Source organism: Melanerpes formicivorus, unplaced genomic scaffold, assembly GCF_026170545.1.
Source record: "Melanerpes formicivorus ecotype bairdi unplaced genomic scaffold, bMelFor1.0.p_v2 SCAF_1412, whole genome shotgun sequence".
NCBI lineage: Eukaryota > Metazoa > Chordata > Aves > Piciformes > Picidae > Melanerpes > Melanerpes formicivorus.
Window position 1 is genome coordinate 27,961 of NW_027143764.1, and position 21,236 is coordinate 49,196.

A 21,236-nucleotide genomic window follows, 5' to 3' on the forward strand; every position below is an offset into this window, starting at 1 on the left:
AAGAGAAGAGAAGAGAAGAGAAGAGAAGAGAAGAGAAGAGAAGAGAAGAGAAGAGAAGAGAAGAGAAGAATTACCAGGTTGGAAAAGACCTTTGAGATCATCGAGTCTGCCCCATACCTGGAATTCTTTAAAGCCAGGCTGGATGTGGCTCTGGACAACCTGATCTAGTGGAACGTTGTCCCTGCCCATGTCAGTGGGGTTGGAACTGGATGATCCTTGAGGTCCCTTCCAACCCTGACAATTCTGTGATTCTGTATTAAACTATTGTAGCAGTTCTAAGAGGTGTATCACACAAACATTTGCAAGCATAGATATGGTGGTGGTGTTACATTAAGACGCGGTTAAGATTTTCCGGAGGGTTTGTGAACAGGTTAAGATTTTCCGGAGGGTTGTGAACAACATCCATTTTACTCCATGTATGTCAGTGTGCTTCATAAAACAGGAAAAGACCACAACATTGGTTGGAACTGTGTTGAAATCTCAAGTTGTGTACAATACATCATGCTTAGAAACTAGATTTATTTGCAAATGTATCAGTCCAATTAATCTCAGGTGGGGAGGGGGGTAAATAAAATCACAAGAAAGAAACAGCAATTGCCAAAAAAAATAAAAGGGGGGGGGGGGGAAGGGGGAAAAAAAGAAAAAGGAAAAAAAAGAAGACACATTTATGTTACCATCTTGATGACTTTTTTTCCATGGTATATTTTCACACAAGGATGATTTTAGATTGAAATAAGAAACCCATAATGCACAGTTACCTATAAACTAAATATACATTGGTGGTGGTGGTTTTTTTTTCCCCCTCTGCTGCATCAGTAATATGAACTTCTCTTGAGGATGTATGGCCTTCTAGCTTTGTTGACGTGTAGCTGCCGTTTCAAGATGTAGGGATTTTTCCTCTTCATGATTTCCTTCTCTTGGCTTGAGTTGTCTAGATCAAAGCATCTTGCGGAAGTAACTGTAGGATGCAAGCAAAGACACAGCTTTAGCTTTGGTTTTTTTTTGGGGGGTGGGAGGTGGTTTGGTAATGAGAACTATCAATTTTTATAGAATCACAGAACTTTTGACCTTTGAGGTCTTTTCCAACCTTATTGATTCTATGACTCTATGAACTGTCAGGGTTGAGAAGGGACCTCAAGGATTATCTATTCAGTATTCAGTATCACTAAAGTTGGAAGAGACCTCAAAGATCATCAAGTCCAACCTGTCACCACAGACCTCATGATTAGAGTAGGGAGGACACTACTGCCCACTGCAGGCTTGAACTCACGACCTTCCCATTAAGGGTCTGATGTGCTACCAACCGAGCCACAACTAGTTCACTGGCACTGACAGTGCACAGCTAGGACCAAGGCAGGTACCCCGAGGATCTCACTGAAAGAATGTGTCAAACACAAACAAATAGACCTAAGTCTGCCCATCCTTTTTGCTGCAATCATCCATGTAGGGCTAGAAAAACCCCAGCTGAAATTCCACAGCAGAGAGGTCCTCAGAAGGTAGCAAGTGCTAGAAGTGAGGTTTCAAAATAGGGACCCTTGAGACAGCAACATATCAAAAGTTGCAACCAAAGACTTCTGCCTTCTGGTCAGATGGAGTCACCATACCTGGAGGGGTTTAAGAAGAGCCTGGATGAGGCACTCAGTGCCATGGTTGAGCTGGTTAGGGGGTGCTGGCTGATAGGTTGGACTGGATGATCTCAGAGGTCTTTCCCAACCTGGTTAGTTCTGTGTTTTGTGGTCATCATAGAATCAGAGAATTGTCAGGGTTGGAAGGGACCTCAAGGATCATCCAGCTCCACCCCCCCTGCCATGGGCAGGGACACCTCACACTCTTTCTTCAAATCTTTGACAAAAACATAGATAGTGGTGAGCTGGTGAATATTCTGGATACAAGGACAGAAAGAGAATACAAGGATGAAAGAAAGTAAAAGAGAGAGAGAGAGACACTCTAAGGATGATTCTCTTTACCTTGTTTTACAGCAATTGAGTGACCAACACAGTGTCTTACACCTTCTTGCTGCAACCAGACACTATTTGATCTGTGGTAAAGTGTCAAGGGCTGGGATTGCACTGCCCTCTAAATGTGTGACAGATCATAGAATCATAGAATTGTTGGGGTTGGGAGGGACCTCAAGGGTCATCCAGTTCCAACTCCCACCACCACGGGCAGGGACACCTCACACTAGATCAGGCTGCTCAGAGCCACATCCAGCCTGGCCTTGAAAATCTCCAGGATGAGGCTTCATCCAATTTGAATCTACCCATTTCTATTTTTTTCTCCTATTTCCCCTGATTCTATCACTATATATAAAGTTTTATGCAGTTTTTTTATAGTTTTATGCAACTTTATTTTAGCATCCACCACAAAATTAAGATCAGGCTTCAGATGAGCTGAATCCTACAGACTTGATGTTTAAACTCCACTGAAATAAGTGAGATCAGATCATTGGGGGGGGGGGGGGTGGTTTGACAAGAGAGAAAAGCTGGTGTCTTCTCCTTGGACTAAAACTCAAACTCACTGAAAAACTTCCTAATTGTTGTCACTCTATGCTCACTGACTAAGGCTAAACACCTCCTGAAACACCCACTCCTCGCTGCCTTCAGCTTCTGAGCAACGTTATTATCTGCAACTTCCTGCAGCTGAAACATCACAAACGTGTAAGAAACAAGTGAGAGATTAAATAAAGCACAAGAAAGGCAAAATTTTGGCCATCAAAATGCCTTCTGTGGTGGTGTTTTCAGTTTGACTTGGCATTCTTCGTGTATTCTGTTCAGATTGGTTCTAGCTTGACCTAGTAGGATTTCATCCATTCTCTCACCACATTCTCCCATGGCCAAGTTCAGTCCTATTGTCTGGCTGAAAGGCATCCAACTGACAATATTGTTACACTCACCTCAGTGTTTCCCTAAACAATCAAACTCTGTTACTCACTTAATTATTTAATAAAGGACTACTCATCCACATTCTGTTGAAATGAGTGGAAAGATTCTCATGGTTTCAACAGACTTTGGAGTCAATCCTGATGAATAAGATCACAAGAACTTCTTTTATTACATAAATTATTTCAAGCCCTCTACAATCCCTTTCCCTCTGGCTCTATCCCTTCTTCTTTTACCGTGCCTTAGAAACCTCTGCACTGCATAAGCAGATTCCTAAGCCAAGAGAGGAACTTTGGATTTATTTTTCAACTTCACATGCAGTACTGTACGGATACAGAACTGGCTTGATGGCTGCACCCAAAGGGTGGCTGTCCATGGGTCCATGTCCCAGAGGAGGCCAGGGACAAGCAGAGTCCCTCAGGGATCAGTCCCTGGGACCTGTATCGTTCAACATCTTTGTGGGTGACATGGACAGTGGCATTGAGTGCACCCTCAGCAAGTTGCTGATGACACCAAGCTGTGTGGTGCAGCAGACAGGCTGGAGGGAAGGGAGGCCATCCAGAGGGACCTGGACAGGCTGGAGAGGTGGGCACAAGCCAACCTCATGAGGTTCAACAAGACCAAGGGCAGGGTCCTGCATCTGGGTGGAGGCAATCCCAGGCACAAATCCAGGCTGGGCAGGGACTGGCTGGAAAGCAGCCCTGAGGAGAGAGACTTGGGGGTGCTGGGGGAGGAGAAGCTCAACAGGAGCTCTCAGTGTGCACTTGCAGCCCGCAAAGCCAATCAGATCCTGGGCTGCATCAAGAGAAGTGTGGCCAGCAGGGCAAGGGAGGTGATTCTCCCCCTCTGCTCAGCTCTGCGGAGACCCCACCTGGAGTACTGTGTCCAGTTCTGGAGACCCTATTACAAGAGGGATCTGGAGGTGCTGGAAGGTGTCCAGAGAAGGGCCACAAGGATGATCAGAGGGCTGGAGCTGCTCTGCTATGAGGACAGACTGAAGGAGTTGGGGCTGTCCAGTCTGGAGAAGAGAAGGCTCCAAGGTGACCTCATTGTGGCCTTCCAGTATCTGAAGGGGCTACAAGAAGGCTGGGGAAGGACTGCTCAGGATCTCAGGCAGTGATAGGACTAGGGGGAATGGAATGAAGCTGGAGGTGGGGAGATTGAGGCTGGAGGTGAGGAGGAAGTTCTTCCCCATGAGAGTGGTGAAGCCCTGGAATGTGTTGTCCAGGGAGGTGATTGGGGCCCTGTCCCTGGAGGTGTTTAAGCCCAGGCTGGATGAGGCTCTGGCCAGGCTGATCTAGTGTGGGGTGTCCCTGCCCATGGCAGGGGGGTTGGAACTAGATGATCCTTGTGGTCCCTCCCAACCTTGACTGATACTATGATTCTATGATACTGTTAAGAGATGATTTCCAACAACAAGAGGTGATGCAAATGCAATGTAGGGAACTGGGATTAAGTCATATCAGCCATTGCGTGTAGTCAGTGCTATGGTAGTTCCAGTTCAGCAATAAAATCACGGAATCATAGCATGGCTTAGCTTGGAAGGGACTTTAGAGATCACCCTGCCATGGGCAGGGATGCCTCTTTCTATTCTATTCTATTCTATTCTATTCTATTCTATTCTATTCTATTCTATTCTATTCTATTCTATTCTATTCTATTCTATTCTATTCTATTCTATTCTATTCTATTCATGAGGTGTTGGGTGACAGGTTGGACTTGATAGTCTCTGAGGTCTTTTCCAACCTTACTGATTCTGTGATTCTGTGATTCAACAAGGCTCAGCTGCTCAAGGCCTCACCAACCTGTCCTTGAACACTGCCACAGAGGAGGCATCCACCAACCTCTCTGGGCAACCTATTCCAGAGTCTCAGCACCCTCATACTGAAGAACTTCTTCCTAAGACCCAGTCTAAACCTGTTCTCCCTCAACTTAGAACCATTCCCTCTTGTGCTATCTCTAGACACCCTCATGAAAAGTCCCTCTCCAGCCTTTCTGTAGGATCCCTTAAGGTATTGGAAGGCAGCTGTAAGGTCCCCCCAGAGCCTTCTCTTCTCTAGGCTGAACACCCCCAGCTCACCCCTATCCTCACAGCAAAGGTGCTCCAGCCCTTTGGATCATCCTCGTGGCCCTCCTCTGGACTCTCTCCAACATCTCTGTGTCCTTCTTATGATGGGGACACCAGAACTGGATGCAGTATTCGCGGTGGGGGTCTCACAAGAGCAGAGTAAAGACTAGTGATGAAAAGAGTCCTAAGAAACTCTAGTTCTCACAGATGTTACAATCTTATGTATGGCCCATCTCAGCTAATATGAAGGATTGAGAATAAGCCTTCAAACACAAAGCTGTGATTCAGCAAACAAAACAGGTTCAAGGTTTAGACAGATTGTCCATGATAGATGAAAAACAACTGGTTTACTGGAAAGTGACTAATGTGACTGAGATCTCTCTGTTTTTTTGCTACCTGCTACCCAAAGCAACCTTTAGGGTAATATTTAACAACACATGTGGATTGTGCCTCTCTGTGATCATCACACCAAGATAAATATCACAAATGGGCTGTAAGCAATCACTATGCAAGAACAGAAGTCACCACACAGTCACAGTGTCAGCTCCAGGGCCCTCTTTAGGTGTAGGGAAGCGAAAAGCAAGGGCTCCCTTGTTACCGGTTTTCCTAGCAATGATCAAAAGCTTGGAGTACCTGGTAAAACTACATGTACACACAGGCATGTGTCCATGCATTCTGAATCCACTTTGCCTCAGGGCCTTAAAAGGGTATTCAGAAACTCTGACTACATTTAGTTATGCCTCAATAAACCTGCAGTAACATCATGTCTGTCAAGCAGCTTAATTTTGGTGTCCTGGCACAGAGCTCACGTTCATCTGTTGAATAGCTACAAAGAGAGGAGAAAGTGTGTAGTTAAGAATAGTTCTCATTTCTCCACGGGTCATTAACAACAACAGGCACTCATCTTGGCAGAAACTACACAGTTCACCACTCTTCTTCAGTAAGATGCAGATTAAAGGTGTGTAGAGAAGATATAAAGGGGAAGGATACCCCAGGCTGCGTGACGGGGACTCACCTGGAAATGGATCTTAAAACATCTCTACAAACAGAACCTGAGAGTTTAATACATTTGTGGAAGTTTGGTTTACCTCCCAGTGCTGAAAGGCTCTGCTGTGGCAAACTTTTTGGAGCTGGTATACTGTCAGCATTGCTTCCACGCTGAAGCCATCCAGAGCAGCAGGAAGCTGTCTTCCTGGCACAAAATCTTCTTCATCTGCCTCTGCTGCTTCCCCGCCTTGGTTGTTTATGTTGTTGATGAGATTGCAGACATTTAGCAGGGTCATTTTCCAGTAAGGAAGTTTTGCTCTGTTAATCTGAAAACACAAATGAAACACCCCTGTATCACAGAATCACAAAGCCTGGGCAACACCTTTAAGATCATTGAGTCCAACTGTAACCCAACTACCATGACCACTGAACTATAACCTGAAGCACCACATCTACACACTTCTTGAACACCTCCAGGGATGGTCACTCCACCACCTCCCTGGGCAGCCCGTCCCAACTCCTCTCCACTTTCTCAGTAAAGAGTTTTTCCTGATGTCCAATCTAAACCTCCCCTGGCACAATTTAAACCCATTCCCTCTCATCCTGTCCCTTGTTACTTGGCAGAAGGGACCAACACCAGCCTCACTCCCACTTCCTTTCAGGTAGCTGTAGAGATCTCCCTTCAAACTTGACTTGTCATAGTATCATAGTGTCAGTCAGGGTTGGAAGGGACCACAAGGATCATCTAGTTCCAACCCCCCTGCCATGGGCAGGGACACCCCACACTAGATCAGCCTGGCCAGAGCCTCATCCAGCCTGGGCTTAAACACCTCCAGGGATGGGGCCTCAACCACCTCCCTGGACAACCCATTCCAGGGCTTCACCACTCAGACTAAACAACCTCAGCTCCCTCAGTTGATTTAATGTGTTGCAATTTTCTTTTGTGGTTTGCTTGTTTGTATCTGGGGGGAGGGTTGTGGAGGTTTATCTGGGGGGTTGTTTGTTGGGTTTGGATTCATTGTTGTTGGTTTTGTTGTTTGTTTTTTTTGTTTTTAGTTACGTGTGACATTCAAAGGTTTTAGTAGGAATGAGTTTGCATGTTTGAAGTTCTCTCTCCATCTGCTCAACTTTTAGACAGTAATTACAGAGTGCCAAAATTAGGCCAACTCATATATATTAAACACACCAAGTCTGCTTCCCTACAGCCTTGCCCCCTAGGTAGAGAGACACAATGAAAACCAGAACTGCTACCAAACCAGAATGGTAACATTTCCTAGGCATTTTGCACGGGTGCAAACAAAAACAAGGATGGAAATGGACATAATATAAATTCATAGGTGTGTAAATCAGGACAATGAGTCAAACCCACTAGAGAAATTCCCAGTATTGGAATCCCAGGTGGATGCCTGTGGTTAAGTAGACGCTCCTCTCCAGTTCAGAATGAATACCAGCCATTTGAAAATCCCCTGAGAAAAGGAATGGAGTCTTTGCTTCAGGGTAAGCTGTCTGGTGAGGCTGAGTCTGAAGTTCTAGAATCTGTAAGCCCCAGGAGTTTTGGACAGTGGAGGATCATGAGCCTGGCAGATGTGAATCAGAGGTCTATAGGCTTAGATGGAGATGGAGGAAAGATTAAACAGAGATGTGAAAACAGTGTATTCCTGACTTGGTAACTGGACTGAAAAACAAACCAACTATACATGTGTATATATATGAAGAGAGACTGAGATCCCTGGGGCTGTTTAGTCTGGAAAAGAGAAGACTGAGAGGGGATGTGATCAATGTCTGTAAATATCTGAGGGGTGGAAGGGCCAAGCTCTTTTTGGTGCTGCACAGTAATAAGACAAGAAACAACAGGTTCAAGCTTGAACAGAGAAGATTTCACCTCACCCTGAGGAGAAACTTCTTTCCAGTGAGGGTGACAGAGCACTGGAGCAGGCTGCCCAGAGAGGTTGTGGAGTCTCCTTCTCTGAAGACTTTCCAACCCCACCTGGATGAATCCCTGCGCAGACTACCCTAAGTGATCCTGCTTTGGCAGGGGGGTTGGGTTAGGGTTAGGATACAGGCTAGGGTTAGAGGTTCCTTCCAACCTCTAACGTACTGTGATACTGTGGTATTTAGGTGGTCCACAATGGAACTATTCAGAGATGTTACAGAAAGACAGACAGAAAGAGAGAAATTCCACTATGATTTGCCTCAAATTTTGCTGGCTCCAGTATCTTGTATTATTTAGGAGAGATTTAGCTTTTCTGCTGGTACTTTTCTTCCCCAGTAGTTGTGGCAGTAATCTTCTACAGTGGGAACTAGGGTTGTTGAGTCTGGAGAAGAGGAGGCTGAAGGGAGACCTTCTTGCTTTTTGCAACTCCATGAATGGAGGTTGGAGTGAGGTAGTTATTGTTCTCCTAAGTAACAAAAGCACACAGCCTCAAGTTGCACCAGGGGAGGGGTATCAGAAACCACACACATACAGAGTGACCAGGCATTGGGACAGGCTGCCCAAGGAGTCTGCATCCCTGGAGGGCTTAAACAAACGGGTAGATATGACACTCTGGGACATGGTTTAGTGGCCACGGTGGTGTTGGGTTTATGGTTGGAGCCAATGTTCATTGAGGTCTTTTCCAGCCATACTCAGTCCATAATTCTAAGTGGGGAAAAAAAAGTAAATTAATACCTTATGAACTGCTTTTCTTGTCTTTGCCACTTTCTTGTCTATCCAACTATTAATAATTTCTTTCAAATTGTGTTCTTTTTAGTGCTGAGCACAAAAATTAATCACAGTCACAGAATGCTGGGGGCTGGAAGGGACCTCGAAAGATCATCCAGTGCAACCCCCCCTGCCACAGCAGATCACACAGGGACACGTCCAGGCAGGTTTTGAATGTCTCCAGAGAGGGAGACTCCACAAGCCCCCTGGGCAGCCTGTTCCAGTGCTCTGTCACCCTCACAGTTAGAATTTTTTTCCTGACTTTACCATGGAACTTCCTATGCCTCAGCTTCCACCCATTGCCCCTTGTGCTGTCACTGGGCATCACCCAGCAGAGCCTGGCTCCAGCCTCTTGGCACTCACCCTTTACATATTTATCAACATGAATGAGGTCACCTCTCAGTCTCCTCCTCTCCAAGCTACAGAGCCCTCAGCTCCCTCAGTCTCTCCTTGTAAGGAAGATGTTCCACTCCATCATTTTTGTGGCTCTGCGCTGGACTTTTTCAAGCAGTTCCCTGAGGTCCTTCTTGAACTGAGAGGTCCAGAACTGGACAAAATATGCCAGATGCAGCCTCACCAGGACAGAGCAGAGACAGAGGACAACCTCACTCAACCAGATGCATGTCTTTCAAAATGACATGAATTTAAGAGGAGCAGGGAGGTCATTCTGCCCCTGTGCTCAGCACTGGTTAGGCCACACCTTGAATCCTGTGTCCAGTTCTGGGCTCCTCAATTTAGGAAAGATGTTGACTTGCTGGAAGGTGTCCAGAGAAGGGCAACAAAGCTGGGGAGGGGTTTGGAGCACAGCCCTATGAGGAGAGGCTGAGGGAGCTGGGGTTGCTTAGCCTGGAGAAGAGGAGGCTCAGAGAAGACCTTATTGCCCTCCACAACTCCCTGAAGGGAGGTTGTAGCCAGGTGGGGGGTTGGTCTCTTCTCCCAGGCAAGCAGCACCAGAACAAAAGGACACTGTCTCAAGCTATATCTTGAGGGTAGGTTTAGGCTGAATGTTAGGAAAGAGTTCTTCACAGAAAGAGAGATTTGTCATTGGAATGTGCTGCCCAGGGAGGTGGTGGAGTCACCATCACTGGAGGTATTTAGGAAGAGACTGGATGAGGCACTTGGTGCCATGGATTAGTTGATGCGATGGTGTTGGGTGATAGGTTGGACTCAATGATCTCTGAGGTCTCTTCCAACCTGGTTAATTCTATTCTATTCTATTCTATTCTATTCTATTCTATTCTATTCTATTCTATTCTATTCTATTCTATTCTATTCCATTCCATTCCATTCCATTCCATTCCATTCCATTCCATTCCATTCTTATTCTAACCCTTTAAATAAAACCACTGTGTGCTCTCAAATTCCTGACAGAGGCTCTGGGGGAAAAAACCTAATAAAAAAGAAAAAAGAAACCAAAGTGCATTTTGGTTTGAGGGTAAGAAAACCCCACATCTCAAATCTTGTTGTCAAGCTTGAAATTGGCTCTGCATTGTTTACTATGAGCTCATCTGTTGCCCCGTCCAGGTGCCTTCTTTAGGCTGCCAAATGATTTGAAAACATGTGACAGGTCCAAAGCAAAAATTAACCTCTTAGCAGAACGTCTAATTTAATTAGCAGAGGTTCAGCTAGCAAAAAGAGCAAGTGTCCACTGCAATTACAAAATCTTCTTTGGTCTGTTTCAAAATATTTGTGAAATATAAAAAGATGGGAGATTTCCTTGAGAAATGAAGCTGAGGGAGCTGGGGTTGCTTAGCCTGGAGAAGAGGAGGCTCAGGAGAGATTGTTTTGCTGTCTGCAACTACCTGAAGGCACATCACTGCCATTCCCATCCTTCCAGGCTTCATCACTCTCAAATCACAGGATCATAGAATCATTAAGGTTGGAAAAGACCTCTGAGATCATCAAGTCCCACCATCAACAAACGGCAACAAAGCTGGTGAGGGGTTTGGAGCACAGCCCTATGAGGAGAGGCTAAGGGAGCTGTGGTTGCTTAGCCTAGAGAAGAGGAGGCTCAGGGGAGACCTTATTGCTCTCTACAACTCCCTGAAGGGAGGTCGTAGCCAGGTGGGGGTTGGTCTCTTCTCCCAGGCAACCAGCACCAGAACAAGAGGACACAGTCTCAAGCTGCGCCAGGGAAGGTTTAGGCTGGATATTAGGAAGAAGAAATTATTCATAGAAAGAGAGATTGGCCATTGGAATGTGCTGCCCAGGGGGGTGGTGGAGTCACCATCACTGGAGGTGTTTAGGAAGAGACTGGGTGGGGCGCTTGGTGCCATGGTTTAGTTGATGAGATGGTGTTGGGTGATAGGTTGGACTCGATGATCTCCAAAGTCTTTTCCAACCTGGTTAACTCCTATTCTATTCTATTCTATTCTATTCCATTCTATTCTATTCTATTCTATTCTATTCTATTCTATTCTATTCTATTCCATTCCATTCCATTCCATTCCATTCCATTCCATTCCATGCTCTGCTCTGTTGTGCTATTCTGTGTTGTGCTGTTCTATTCTATGAGGAGGCTTTTCCAGGGCACTCCTCTCTCTCCTGGGCATATGAAATGTCAGGTAGCTGGACTGCAATAAAGGATAAAATCTAGGGGCAGTGTTACGCGAGTGAGAATTCTGAGGTAAAAACAAACCAAAGCCAAACATATTTGAGTGGACAGGAATGGTGGAGGAAAGGACAGAAAAAAACCTGATATCCCTTCTTGCATAATTCATAGAACATTTTTGATCTAAAATTACTACTTTATGATAGCCTGATGTATGTCTATGTTCAAAGAAACTCTCCTCTGTATGTTGGTAAAATGCTTAATTAGTAGACAGCATCAGATGTTCATAGCTGTCACTTAGGGGGTTAGGAGAGAAGGAATTTGCAGTGCTATCAGCAAGCAGAGTTAGTTTGTAAAGGAGTCTAAATCCCATTAACAGCACACATATATCACCTCAGTGCCTGCTTCTGACTTACACTGCTGCTGGCTCACATAAAGAGACTTAGAACGAAGAACTTAGCCAGGAGAGAAATATTTAATTGACCACAGAGCTCTCCAAATCATGTCAAGGCAGTCATGCTATTTTTCTACTCTACACTACAGCAAACATTAAGCTCAGACAGCTTTGATTTATAGGTTATGGGAAAACTCTGAGGCAGTTATCCTATAGGAATATGTGAAAACACAGCTTAAGTGGACAGCAACCCAAATATTTCCAGTGTGTGATATATTTTCCACACAGGTCTAAGCATAAGTCATGCTTTGGAAAGCACACAAAAGCAAGTGTAAGGTTCTGCACCTGGGCCAGAACAATCCTCGCTATCAACACAGACTGGGGGATGAGGTGATAGAGAGCAGCCTATGGAGAAGGACTTGGGGGTGCTGATGGATGAGAAGCTGGATGTGAGCAGGCAGAGCGAGCTTGAAGCCCAGAAGGCAAATCACATCCTGGGGTGCATCAAAAGATGCATTGCCAGCAGATCCAGAGAGGTGATTCTGCCACTTTGCTCTGCTCTGATAAAAGCTCGCCTGGAGTACTGTGTGCAGGTCTAGAGCCCTCAATATAGGAAGGGCATGGAGCTGGTGGAGAGGATCCAAAGGAGGGACATGAAAATGATCAAGGGGTTGGAGCACCTCTGCTACAAGGAGAGGCTGAGGGAGCTGGGGCTGTTCAGCCTGGAGAAGAGGAGGCTCTGGGGAGACCTAATAGCAGCCTGCCAGTACCTGAAAGGAGCCTACAGGAAGAGAGACTGTTTTCAAAGGTCTGCAGTGACAGGACAAGGGGACAATGGCTTCAAACAAAGACAAGGGCAGATTTAGACTGAATATCAGGAAGAAGTTCTTCACTATGAGGGTGGTGGAACACTGGAACAGGTTGCCCAAGGAAGTGGTTGAGGTCCCAACCCTGGAGATATTCAAGGTGAGGCTCGACGAGGCCCTGGGCAACCTGATCTAGTTGGGGATGTTCCTGCTGCCTGTGGGGAGGTCAGACTGGATGACCTCTGGAGGTCCCTTCTGGCCTGGACCATTCTATGACTCTATGATCAGGGAGCCCAGGCCTGCCAAGTGGGACTCATTTTTTATTTTTATTTTTTTTTTTTAAGATTAACTTGCAAAATCTCTGAAGAAACAAAAGAAGTTGCAGTATGAAGTGGCATTAAACTGTTATGAAGGCTGCAGTGAGTGTGATGCCTGCATTTCCACTGTGGAGCATGCTTCTGAAATGAGACTCAGACAAATGATTTCCCATACCTCATGTATCTTGAAAGAGAATTGAAAATCATCTGAGAAACTGAAATGAGCTTGAGAATATTCCCTTCTGTCACAACAGGCTTGTCCTAAGGAAGAACCTTGCAGGCAGGTTTTGTCCTTAATTCTCAACTAGTCATTGGCTTATGAAATTCTTAATCTGTTTTTTTTTTGTTTTTTTCTTTTCCCTGGGGGGGGTGTGTGTGGAATTTTGCATTTCTCTTTTTCATTTCCATTGAATTGAAGGACTTGCACTTGCACATCTTTAGAACAGGGAATGAAAACATTCAGCCTTAAGCCCGTGACACTTGTTTCAGGGTTGGTTCTTGTGGTAGTTTTTGGGAGGAGAGGAGAGGAGAGGAGAGGAGAGGAGAGGAGAGGAGAGGAGAGGAGAGGAGAGGAGAGGAGAGGAGAGGAGAGAGGAGAGGAGAGGAGAGGAGAGGAGAGGAGAGGAGAGGAGAGGAGAGGAGAGGAGAGGAGAGGAGAGGAGAGGAGAGGAGAGGAGAGGAGAGGAGAGGAGAGGAGAGGAGAGGAGAGGAGAGGAGAGGAGAGGAGAGGAGAGGAGAGGAGAGGAGAGGAGAGGAGAGGAGAGGAGAGGAGAGGAGAGGAGAGGAGAGGAGAGGAGAGGAGAGGAGAGGAGAGGAGAGGAGAGGAGAGGAGAGGAGAGGAGAGGAGAGGAGAGGAGAGGAGAGGTTCGGAGAGGAGAGGTTCGGAGAGGAGAGGAGAGGAGAGGTTCGGAGAGGAGAGGTTCGGAGAGGAGAGGTTCGGAGAGGAGAGGTTCGGAGAGGAGAGGAGAGGTTCGGAGAGGAGAGGTTCGGAGAGGAGAGGTTCGGAGAGGAGAGGTTCGGAGAGGAGAGGAGAGGAGAGGAGAGGAGAGGAGAGGAGAGGAGAGGAGAGGAGAGGAGACTCAAGGAGAGGAGAGGAGACTCAAGGAGAGGAGAGGAGAGGAGAGGAGACTCAAGGAGAGGAGAGGAGAGGAGAGGAGAGGAGAGGAGAGGAGAGGAGAGGAGAGGAGAGGAGAGGAGAGGAGAGGAGAGGAGAGGAGAGGAGAGGAGAGGAGAGGAGAGGAGAGGAGAGGAGAGGAGAGGAGAGGAGAGGAGAGGAGAGGAGAGGAGAGGAGAGGAGAGGAGAGGAGAGGAGGAGGGAATAAACCAGGTTGGAAGAGACCTTCGAGATCATCACATCCAACCCATCATTCAACACCATCTAATCAACTAAACCATGCAGCCAAGCACCCTATCAAGTATCCTCCTAAACACCTCCAATGATGGTGACTCTACCATCTCCCTGGGCAGCACATTCCAATGTGCAATCACTCTCTGTGAAGAATTTCTTCCTAACATCCAGTCTGAACCTCCTCTGGTGCAGCTTGAGACTGTGTCCTCTTGTTCTGGTGCTGGTTGCCTGGGAGAAGGGACCAGCCCCCATCTGGCTACAACCAGGTTGTAGACAGCAATAAGGTCTCCCCTGAGCCTCCTCTGATCCCATTGGTCTGATAACCAACATAGTTAGTTGTATAAAGTAACTCTTTCCCTTTTTTGCTCCTTTGCTGGCGCTGACCCTACCTGGGTGCCTTTGCTTGGCTGCTGCTGACCTTGGCTGCATTCTTGTTGTGGCTAAGCGCTAACAAGCTACTCTCTGCTTTTCTCCTCTTTCTTTTTCCCTTTTCTGGGGGAGGAGGAAGCTGTTGGTGACACACACCCCCCAGTTTCCTCCGTGGGGGTTCCTGTGCTGTTCATAAATCATAGATCCATACAAATATTGTGTATTTCATACATATTCATTGCATTCTGTATTTCGAGATTGTAGTTGCGCTTGTTAATTTAGCTTCATTTGCTTTCCAATTGAGCTGGTCTGGCAAATTTCATTTTGGGGGGTATATCCTCCAAATTAGTTTGGGGAGGTAATTTTTAACCCACCACAGTCCTTTAGTGTGCAAATATTAGGCATTTTTAGATCCAAAACAGCATTGAGAAAGTGTTTGTCTATCAGCCTGTCCAACACACATGTACGCACAGTCCCAGGCTGTGCCAGGGGAAGTTTAGGCTCAGGGTGAGGAGAAAGTTCTTCCCAGAGAGAGAGATTGGCCATTGGATTGTGCTGCCCAGGGAGGTGGTGGAGTCCCAGTCCCTGGAGGTGTTCAAAAAAGGTTGGATGTGGCACTTGGAGCCATAGTTTAGTTGTCAGGAGGTGTTAGATATTAGGTAATAGGTTGGACTTGACAATGGTGAAGTCACCATCATTGAAGGTGTTCAGGAGGAGACTTGATGGGGTGCTTGGTGCCATGGTTTAGTTGTTTAGGTGGGTTGGATTGGTTGATGGGTTGGACACAATGATCTTGAGGTCTCTTCCAACCTGGTTTTTTTTATTATTATTATTATTATTATTATTATTATTATTATTATTATTATTATTATTATTATTATCTCGGAGGTCTTTTCCAACCTGGTTGATGCTATGATTCTATGAAAACTTGCTGCTTCACCTTGTCAACATGAGATTGGAACTCAATTTTTGTCTGTTTGTACCAGGTAACACGAACATTGCTCACAGTCTGTTAAATGGTCAAGCAAATTGTCATTTCCCAGAGGAATATTTTCACAGTCATGTCCCACACTATGATTAAATTCTTAAACCAAAGGAAAATCAGCATATGTATCACCAGGTTTTTTTTTGCTTTATGACTGCCTTCAGTTTAGATGCACATAGGAAAAGTTCTGCATAAAAACAACACTTAGGGATCTGACTTGAGGTTAATGAGCTTTCATCAGGCATAACCCTATAGGAAACACATTTCTTCATGAGAATTTACATCCCTGCTCACAACACAGTTTTGATAGCTTAATGAAAGTAGCAGAGCTGCACGTGAGGAACACTTTTAGGGTCTCACATCAACACCTTTAAGTTTCCTTTGAACTGGAGTAAAACTTGCACCAAACTAATGCCTTGCACTGAGCCTTTTGCTCTGGACCACAGGTTATTGCTTTGTGCCAACGACTTCTGGGTTTGTAATGAGAATTCATTTGCTCCCTTCCCATCAGCTGGAAGAGGAAAAAGTAATTACCTTTGATGTGTACATATTGGTCAATAAATCTGCTTCTAATGCTTTCATTTCCTCTTCTGAATCTGGGAATAAACCAGAAACATATGTTTATTATTTCATCATAAATCTTGGTCGTTTCTGATTCTGTATAGAGAATTTAGATGTATCAATGAGCTTTGAGAAGTCAAACAAGCAATCCCTCCCTCCCCCCCAAAAACCCAACAACAAACCCAACAACTTAGATAAAAAACACAGTGAAGTGATAGAATAGGATAGGATAGGATAGGATAGGATAGGATAGGATAGGATAGGATAGGATAGGATAGGATAGGATAGGATAGGATAGGATAGGATAGGATAGGATTATCCAGGTTGGAAGTGACCTTTGAGATCATCAAGTCCAACCTATCACCCAACACTATCTAAGCAACTAGGTAGACTGTGTGGAGACTTCAGGTAACAGCCATATAATGTTAAAGCACCTTTTTAGCATGATCAAGTTTACCGAGGTGAATTACAGGATGCATTAATTTCAGTTCAGTGGCAGATTGCCCCAGTAATCTGCAGCCCCTTCAGTAAACAAAGCTGCTGCCCTATTCTTCACTAACAATCTGGATTATTTTCATTAATCCATGTTTGTCACCTCTGCTTACATTTTGAATATTCATTTTCAAAGAGTATTTATTTAAGGAGCATCTAAGCATTTAGGTGAGTGGCAATTATGATCACTCAGCAAGACTCAGTCCCGATTATTCTTGCTTAAATTGAGAACATTTTTACCGATCTGTGGGAACTGAGCTTGACAAGTTTATGGTACAAGCTCTTGCTAACATATACACCAAAAGAAATTGTTCTGACTGAAAGCCTTAGGTTTTTCTTTACTAAAGTAATTGCCCTTTAATAGCTCAGCAGGTCTGGGATCTGGTGAACAGGGTAAAACTTACAGCAGAAGGAGAAAACCGCCGTGAACTTTACGGCTTTGTGCTGTACAGAATAATCACAAAGACCTGATGCCTTGAAAATGTAGCAGCAAGCACAACTCAAAGACAAGATGTCTATACAAAACCCAGTTAATTCTTCAGGTAAAAAACAAGCTCCACAAGGCTTTTAGCTTTCCTGGAAAACCAGGCTTTTCCCCAGCTCATGTATCTTTTGAAAGCAATCAGACTCCTTTCCGGCTTAGGTTTTTGCAGTGTGCTTAGGCAGTGATTAACAAACAAATGCAAGATCACTGTGCCTTATGGACACAAACCATCCCTCTGGAAATCCCACTAACTACTGGGCTATGCCCAAACATCCTTCATCTCTTCTCCATTCCTGTGTTCATCAGAGCAGCCCTCCTCTGTGCCTGATGTGATCTCAAGACAGCACAGCGGTTTGGATCTGAAACCTCAGCACTCAGCTACCTGAACGCCTACCACGACCTACAAGAAGCAGCTCATTTACACTTCTATTTTGTGTTTGAATTTCATTTGTCTTTCAGGGCTGCAAAACCTTAGTATCTTATAATAATGAAAATAACTAAATAAGAGGTCAGTTGTATAAAGTAACTGTTTCCCTTTTTGGCTCCTTTGCTCTCGCTGATACTAGCTGGGTGCCTTTGCTTGGCTGCTGCTGACCTTGGCTGCATTCTTGTCGTGGCTAAGTACTAACAAGCTACTCTCTGCTTTTCTCCTCTTTCCCTTATCTGGGGAAAGAGGAAGCTGTTGCTAACCCCCCTGGTTTCCTCCATGGGGAGTCCTGTGCTGTTTATAAATTGTAAATGCATGTAAATATTGTACAAGAGGCAGCTCATTTACACTTCTATTTTGTGCTTGAATTTCATTTGTCTTTCATGGCTGCAAACCCTTAGTATCTTATAATAATGAAAATAACTAAATAAATGAGAGGTCAGATAATAGGGCTAAAATTTTTAATCTCTTCAGCCATTTCCAGCAGCTGTGCTTCTGTTAAAAGGAGCTTCAAGAGGAACTTCTATCATCTCTTAAGTGATTACACTTTGTACTGTCGTGCTGATTCTGTTTTCTATTATTTAGATCATCAAAATTTCTCTGTGTTATGCCAATCTTCTTCTGCAGTGATGTCCTGGTTCACCTTTATATGTCCAGCACACCACATTCATTCATTATTATTTTCTGCATTGAAGTTGTTACTGAAAACATTAAGTAAGACAGGGTTGTAGATCAATATTACAGCAAGTCACTAGCAACCCATCTCCAACCTAATGCTTTTCAGCCCTTTCATCATCACTAGTTATGAGGTTCACCTAATCTCTTAACCTCTTTACCATTATCACCACAAGATCAACCTCAGATGAATTTCTGCTCATGACAGCAGCAGTTCCTGTGTGAGTGGCAGCATTATGATTTGTAGTGTCCTGGATGATAGGAGCTGAGGACAATGAAAGGATTCATGTCTAGTTAGCACCTGAGGTTTATATTCCATAGAGGATGGTAGGTAGCTTCCACACCATCAAGGTTAGATGATAGCTGCAGATGTGGAAGAGAGCTACATATTAAGAAAGAGTTTTGTTGAAGATTCTGGAGGAACAGAACAGAACAGAACAGAACAGAACAGATTAGAATAGAATAGAATAGAATAGAATAGAATAGAATAGAATAGAATAGAATAGAATAGAATAGAATAGAATAGAATAGGTTGGAAGAGACTTCCAAGATCATTGAGTTCAACCTATCATCCAGCACTATCTAATCAACTCAACCATGGCACCAAGCACCCCATCCAGTCTCTTCCTAAACAGTGACTACACCACCTCCAAGATTCCTTAAGTGAAGAATAATGCAAGATTTTGAGGAGCAAACCCAGGTAATTCAGGAGTGAAGGAGTAAAAGGATATCAAAAAAGCAACACACTCAGAGATCAATGCATAAAAAGTCTGTTTACACATTACTGTCAGAGGGAAATTCACAGAGCTTACTGACCACTTGCTGACAAGAAATAGAGCTTCTCTTCACATATTTGCATTCTGCAAGAATAGGTACACTCTACAGGCACACATTTTCCCCAGAGGGCAAACATTTTCCAAAGAAAATGGAAATGATCACCTTTTTTTTAATGGCATAGCCCTGCATTAGTCAATTTGGCACCTCTACACAAGCTGCTTCATGGAATTTCTCATTTATAGACACTTCCAGATTTTAGAGCAAATAAACCATCAAATCAATTACACACCTAATTTATTTTTTTTGTTGTTGTTTCTGGGGTTTTGCAGTGAGCCTACTCTAATCTCCACTGTAATTTTTTACTTTGGTAGGCTTTCATTCGGGCTCTAAGAAGAGCTGAATTTGAAGATGACTCACTGAAAATACAAGTCAAGTATTTGCTTAAAAGGCTTCAAATACATGGGAAGAGAAATCATAAACACTAAGCCTTGTTGCCAGTTCTCCGTAATACACAGAATGATTATGTTTGAATTGTGATAAAAAGCAAGTATTAGGTGTGTCACTTTTGTTTTTCCCTCTGCAGGGAAATGAAATCTGAGGTGAGAATGAATCCACCTGAATACTGAAGACTGAAAAAAAAATGAAGGCATTTGTAAATTTAGTCCTTTAAATTCTGTGGCTTTAAAATTGCAGGTTAGTTAAGATTGGATTTTTAAGCATAATCTGCTTGCTGTCTCTGTGTGTTTAATTGCCACCACGGGGCATAAAGTTAGAGCATAAATGGCACCCACTTGGCTGTGTCCTTTTCCAAAGGAGCACTTCAATACATGGTCCTCTTTTTTTGCAGGTTTCTAAAGCAATTGATCTCGGAGTAGAAACACACTTCCCATTGTGTGATCTCCATCTGATTTAGCTTTTTTTTTTTTTTCCCCTCATAATTTCAAAACATTTTTTTCCCCCCAAGCATGCTGAAACTGTATTTCTGTCACTGACTGAAATGCATACACATGCACGTTGATTTGCAGTATGAGTGACAGAAATTATACCTCCTGTGATAGTTTGGCATCATCACATGGTTTTCAATAAATCACTAATGAGGCAATAAAACCAAGCAGATGGTCTACACGGATTGATATTTTCCTATTACTTGTCTACACTAAATGCCATGGTAAGGATGCTGTGAGGAAGAATGGTTTATATGAAGGGAAGAAGTTACGGGAGGGATAGAAAACCCGATGCTGGCCAGAGCCCGCTGTCAGGGCCACCTCCTTGGTGCCTGTCAGCTATAGCCACGGTGGCCCGAAGCGACTTCACCTCTCTTCTTTAAATCCCTCTCAAGGCTCCGGGAGCGGGTCGGTGCCTACCGCCCCGAAAGCCCCCGGAGCGCGGGTGCTGGGGAGGCGCGCCCGGGCGCCCCGGCGGTGGCGCGGGCACCGGCGGGAGCTTACCTGAGCAGAGGCTGCAGGAGGCCAAGGCCAGCAGCACCACGCACACCAACTGGGGTCTCATCCTTGCCGTGCCTCCCTCTAGAAAGTGAAGTCCATAAATCCTGGAGAGAGACGGAGAGAGACAAACAGACAGAGAAACAGAGACAGCCCCGCCGCTCCGCGCCCTCCGCACACGCTTTCGGCAGCGGCTGCAGGCACCAGGCAGGGGACTCGGACCCTTCCCCAACTATATAAGCCTCGGGGTGATGTCACGGCGGTGCCGCCATCGCCTCCTGATGAAGCTCCCTCCCTCCTCCCCCGCCACCTCCGCCCCCCGGGCTTGCCCCCTCCTCGTCGCTCCGCGCCCGCCAGCGCTGACGCCACTTGGCCGCCTGACGCACGTGGAGCCCCGCGGGGCGCTCAGCGGGACCCGGCGCAGCGGGACCCGGCGCCGCGGGGCGCGGCCGGAGCGGGGCGCTCCCGGCAGGGAGCTGTCCTCCGAGCTGGGAAAGCCCCGAAGTAATGCTTCTTATTTTATTTATTTATTTATTTATTTATTTATTTATTTAAGGGAAAGCGCAACTGCTGGGACCCCCGGAGCGCGCTGCGCGCTGGGTCAGGGGTGGGCAAGGACCGCGCCTAATCCTGAGCACCGCGCGCAGCGCCGCGGTCCTCGTGTAGTAGCCATCGGATGCGCTGACTGTCGTCTGCTTTACGTTTCTTCGAACAAACGGGGAGAGAACCGCACACCCGTCACGGGCAAGGGTGTGACACGGGACAGAAGCAGGGGTGTTAAATTGGGGATGGGTAGGAGGTGTGCGGCATCGGGCACGGGCAGCAGGAAGAAAGAGAAGTCTGTGCGAGAGAGACACGGAGAAAGATAACGGGAAAGGCACTCGATAAGAGATTTTTTTTCACAGATGCTGGACACGGCGAGACATCCTATTGCTTCTGGAGTGCTTGTCATAAGCCGCCAGCTATGGTTTTC

At 45.4% G+C, this 21,236-nt stretch overlaps 1 protein-coding gene across 1 annotated transcript; it reads right to left on the minus strand.

Annotated features, from left to right (window-relative positions):
* Window positions 1–499: 499 nt before the first annotated feature.
* On the minus strand, window positions 500–20,512 carry NTS (neurotensin). Its single transcript, XM_068171041.1, is given in 5 exon segments — window positions 500–940; window positions 943–958; window positions 6,036–6,260; window positions 15,940–16,001; window positions 20,270–20,512. Coding segments are annotated over 5 exon segments (492 nt in total). The 5' UTR covers window positions 20,331–20,512; the 3' UTR covers window positions 500–812.
* Between the last annotated feature and the right edge of the window lie 724 nt (window positions 20,513–21,236).